General features: G+C 45.5%; 1 protein-coding gene across 1 annotated transcript in view; it reads right to left on the bottom strand.

Annotated features, from left to right (window-relative positions):
- The window catches only part of LOC143038048 (protein trachealess-like), a 370,882-nt gene that overhangs the window by 10,552 nt on the left and 355,330 nt on the right, over window positions 1-5,000 (bottom strand). The window contains exons 7-11 of the mRNA XM_076206921.1: window positions 4,546-4,667; window positions 3,334-3,527; window positions 2,864-2,970; window positions 1,838-1,985; window positions 622-734 (exon numbers count right to left, since the gene is read on the bottom strand). Coding sequence (XP_076063036.1) covers window positions 622-734; window positions 1,838-1,985; window positions 2,864-2,970; window positions 3,334-3,527; window positions 4,546-4,667 — 684 coding nt within the window. The remainder of the gene's footprint in view (window positions 1-621; window positions 735-1,837; window positions 1,986-2,863; window positions 2,971-3,333; window positions 3,528-4,545; window positions 4,668-5,000) is intronic.

Genomic DNA, 5,000 nt, shown 5'->3' with positions numbered 1-5,000 from the left:
TATATATATATATATATATATATATATATATATATATATACTGTATATATCTACATATATATATATATATATACTGTATATATATACATATAAAAAAAAAAATATATATATATATATACACGGATACACACACATATGTATATACACAGATGCACTCACACATACATACATATATATATATATACATACATATTTACATGCATACATACACACACGCATACATACATACATACATAATTTACACACGGTGGACCCCGTGCAGCCCAGAATCTCCTCCACCACCTCCACCGCCACCACCACCACTGGCGACTTTAGACCCTTTGGCACAATGGTCGTACTCTTTTGATATTCATTTCTGGAGAGTGCCTGGCGATTTTAATCAGATGAGGGGCCGATGGGCTCCAGCGATGATTACGAAGGCCTCTGACCTGAATAAAAACACTGTATCATCTTCAGAATAAAGTACAAAAAGCCGGCCACTGTGCCGGAAGGGAGCCATTGGAAGGGTCACCTCCCCTTCAGTCCCCAGAACCCGCGTCCTTGGAAGGGGCACCCCACGAGCACTGGCGTTCTTCCTCCCGCCACCTCCACCAGGAACTCTTCTTCATCAGGAGAACCTACCGGCAGCTTCCGGGGTCGTTGTCTCCGGGTACTCGAGGTCGTCCCTCTTCATGTTAGCGAGGGCCGGGTCCATTTGGCTCTGGTCCATCACCACACTGTCGTACTCCACTCGGCTGGTCACAAGAAGGAGAAAATAAAAAAGTCATAAATGAGTTAAGAAATCCACCTATCCATCTACAACCCTTATCATATTCCGCCCAGGTTGGAGAGAAGGTGAAGAACTCTATATGTAAAGGTTAAAGAAAAGGCCAAGAAATCTATATACCAAAAGGCCTCTTCATCCCTTATATGGGAGGTAGCTAGCCAAGGCACGCATCCACCCTTCGGCCATCCCACAGCCATTTATTTTCCCTTTTTATCTTAGATCCTTCTGGATGAGGGTCCATCCCTGATCCCCGCCACATTTTTCTTTCTTTATTTTTCTTTCGTTTTATTACTGTGAATAATTCCTAGTTCTCGTATCATCTGGATACTGGTGATGTTTATTATTCTTCCAATGACAAGTTGACCTGACAATGCCGTCTTGATGCCAAGAGCTTCTCACCTGATCCACACTGAATGATTATATTAAGGTCAGAAGGCGGAGAAGAATGATTTTTATTTACAAGCACCCACAGTTCTTATATTCCCAACCTCCTACGCCACAACCACCTGGCTTTCTTGTTTTTCAACCTTCTGCGGTCACTAAAATCATATTCCCTGAAATCACTCTTGCTCGCCTCATGGAAACACACACACAAACACACACACACTGTTTTTAGAGTTCTCGCCTGCCATTACGGCGGTCCAGGTTCGACTCCCGCCTAGGGCTGAAACAATTTCAGTATCGCTGCGCTGAGGTGTTACTCCAACTCTCGTGGGCGGGGAGTTGGATGTGTGTGTGCGTGTAAGGTCACAGCATTACCCATAGATCGGTCATACGAGCTCTGAGCTCTCAGCCGGGAGGTTAGTAACACGAGTCCAACACGTGATCCAAGACCATGGTGAATCACAGACACATACACACAAAGAAAGTTCCGATGCACGCCAAGTAGGCGCGATATTATGTCACGATGACGTCACGCTCAGATGAGATTCAAAACAAACGACTCCGCGTGGAGCCAAAGGGTAATTTCATTACCCCTTCGGTGTAGTTACGACCTTAACGGATTCTGTTTTGGTTAATGTCCAAACGAAATTACTTAACCGAATTGTCACCGCGGAACAATCTCAGTACCTGATGACGTAGTTGACGCAGATGATGTTCTGTTCGTCCCCGTTCTTGTTGTTGCAAACGACAGTGGCACACGTCTGCATCCAGGTGTAGCCGCCGGTCTTGTTGAGTATCCGGTAGTAGGGACTCATTACCTGACCCTTCTGTATCACTGGAGGGAGAAAAGAAACACAAGGGAGTAAGTTAAGAACTAGGTAAGGGGAGGGAAGGGAGAAGGGAGAAAGGGGGTTCAATTGTGTGTATTCAGTTAATTCTATCTCCCCGAGTCTCTTTCACAAGCCACCCACTACCTCAATGTATCCGGTAACGGCCGCTGGGTAGGCAGGTGGATCTCTTAGAGGTAATGGATTGGACTGTTGTCTGGGCTGCGTGAATGTGTTATAATCGTTTATGTAAAAGGCATACGCACGCACACACCCAAACACACACAAGCATAAACATATACACACGAATATACGCACGCGTACACACACACACACACACACACACACGCACGCACGCACACACGCACACACACATACACACACACACACGCACACATACACACACACACACAAACGCAAACATACACACACACACACACACACACACACACACACACACACACACACACACACACACACACACACACACACACACACACACACACACATGCACACATACACGCGCACACACTTACACACACACGCGCTCGCACACACACACACACACACACACACACACACACACACACACACACACACACACACACACACACACACACACACACACACACACACACACACACACACACACACACACACACACACACACACACACGCACACATACACACAGACAGACAGACACCTAGACACACACAGGCACAGACACACATAGACACACACACACACACACACACACACACACACACACACACACACACACACACCCACACCCACACACACACACGCACACACACACACCCACACACACACACGTGCACACACGGAACGCAGATGAAGGCGAGTTGGAATTGGGGAGCAACTCACAGTCGACGTGCGTCTTTCTCAGCTTGTCCGTGTCCTGACCGTGACAGAGGGAGTAGAGGGAGCGGCCCTGGAGCTCGTCCGGCGTGTAGTCCAGGAGGTCGGAGACCCTGCGGCAGGAGAACGAAAAGAGGACGGTGAGAATGAGTAGGAAGAAGATGAAGAAGAAAAAAGAAGTAAAATAATGATAAGAATATATATATATTGCTGAGACATTATGACATGTTGAGGAAAGTGGATGAAGAAGATATGGGTCTAGGTTAGATTTTTATCTCTGAGTAGCTTGGGAAACTAGTCAGGACCAAACTCGGACCTACAATTCAGGTCTTCTGCTCTCGAGTCTGGAACGCTGCCCATTACTCTTGTAATCTTTATTTTCACCTTTATTTCTATTTCACTTAATTCACTCATTTATTCATAATCTATTTATTTACTTATTCATCTATAGGGAATGAAAGAAAGAAAGAGTTTACCTGGGCTCACAGTGGGCAACCCTGAAGTCGAAGGTGATTCTGGTGACAAACATGTCCGTCTCGAGGCGCACCTCGTGGACCGAGGGCGGCGGGAGGGCGATGGCCACCGCCACCAGGCCCAGCAACTGCGGGGTGCTCTTTCTGCTGTGGCTGAAGACGTACTGCGGCCGGAGGTGGCCCAGGACAAGCATGACCTGAAGAAGGTGGTTGACGTTGTAAAAGGGGCAGGGGGGAGGAGGGTTTAGTGACACCCCCAAGGACCAGAGGCCCGTAGCATTACTTTAGGAGTGGAGGCTCATCTCTCTCGATTATTTATTTTGTGAAAAATGGCATTTACCTCATCACGAATAATGAACCCTGGGTATGTATGAAACGAACATGCCGTTGTGTTAGCAGGGAATAATTCTTCTATGTTCACAAGTTTCGTTATAGTGTTACTGTGAAGTAGACAAAATGGTCCCTTGTAATGTTACTTTGAAGTAAATGTACGGGATCTTCTATAGTGTTACTATGAAGTAAATGGACGGGCTCCTCTATAGTGTTACTGCGAAGTAGGAACAAGAGCTCCACCTCTACGTAACGCAAACACACATAAAAATATGTTGTTACTGAGAAGTAAGCATATAGGTTTCTTAATAGTGTTACTGATAAGTAAGCACACAAATCTCTTGATAGTGTTACTCTAAAGTAGGCTTACTAGTCTCTAATGTTATCATGAAGTAAGCGAACTTCCTTCTCTTTAGTGTTACCGTATAGTAATCCTGCTTGTCCCTTTTAAGTATCACTATGAAGTCAAAATAACTGATTTAATTGGCCACTAGAAATAAGCCTTTGTTTAAATCATTGAGTCTTGATATTCTTTTTTCTAATGGTTCTCTTCTGACCTGTTAATTTGCCTATGGGATCCCCTCAGAGCCGTCAGTATGACAAGAAGAGTTTACATGTAGATGAAACTAACACGAACGGTGTAAGGGGATGGTTATCAAGTGGTGATCTAACGCTCGGCAGTTACATTGGTGTCTCTCTCTCTTCTACCCCGCAACACTGAGATACTTCTTCTGTATCTCCCCCCAGAAATAAGACATGTCCGCTGGGTAAGAGGTAATGGTATATGTGGACAGGCATATAAATATCAATTTCATTTGTCCCCAAGTGCTGTAAATGAATAATTAATAGTTCAATTAGAATGACGAGCTAAAAGACATAACTCACCCTGAATCCAGAACTTTTGAAGTGGCAGCCCCTCTTCGTCAGCGTCGACTTCATGCGGATGCAGAAGGCCCGGTCGAAGCCCTTGAAGGGCATCGTGCTTGATAAGCTCATGCACGAGGCCACTGCTCGGGGACACGGGGATGGTGGTGGTCACGGGAGGATACCCGAGGAGGGATGCGGGGCAATACGGGGAATAAGAAGTAGAAGAGAGGCGTTTTCGTTGAGTAGGAGGAAAAGGTGGAAGAGGAAAAAGACGGGGGAAAAGAGGAGGTAGAAGAAAAGGAGGAAGGAAGGGGAAGGGGAAAGAAGAGGAGGAAAAGAAGGTGGAGAAGGATAAAGAGGATAAAGAGGAATGTGATGTTATTGGAGAGGAAGAATAGATAGATGAAGAGGATGATGAAGTGGAAGAAGAAACGGTTTATATTAGGTAAATGTTAGAAAGAAAGAAGAAGAAT

The sequence above is a fragment of the Oratosquilla oratoria genome, chromosome 23, assembly GCF_046742065.1.
Source record: "Oratosquilla oratoria isolate Oo_2021 chromosome 23, ASM4674206v1, whole genome shotgun sequence".
NCBI classification, from domain to species: Eukaryota; Metazoa; Arthropoda; class Malacostraca; order Stomatopoda; family Squillidae; genus Oratosquilla; species Oratosquilla oratoria.
Note: the sequence above shows the minus strand (reverse complement) of the source record. Positions and strands in the feature narration are given on the sequence as shown.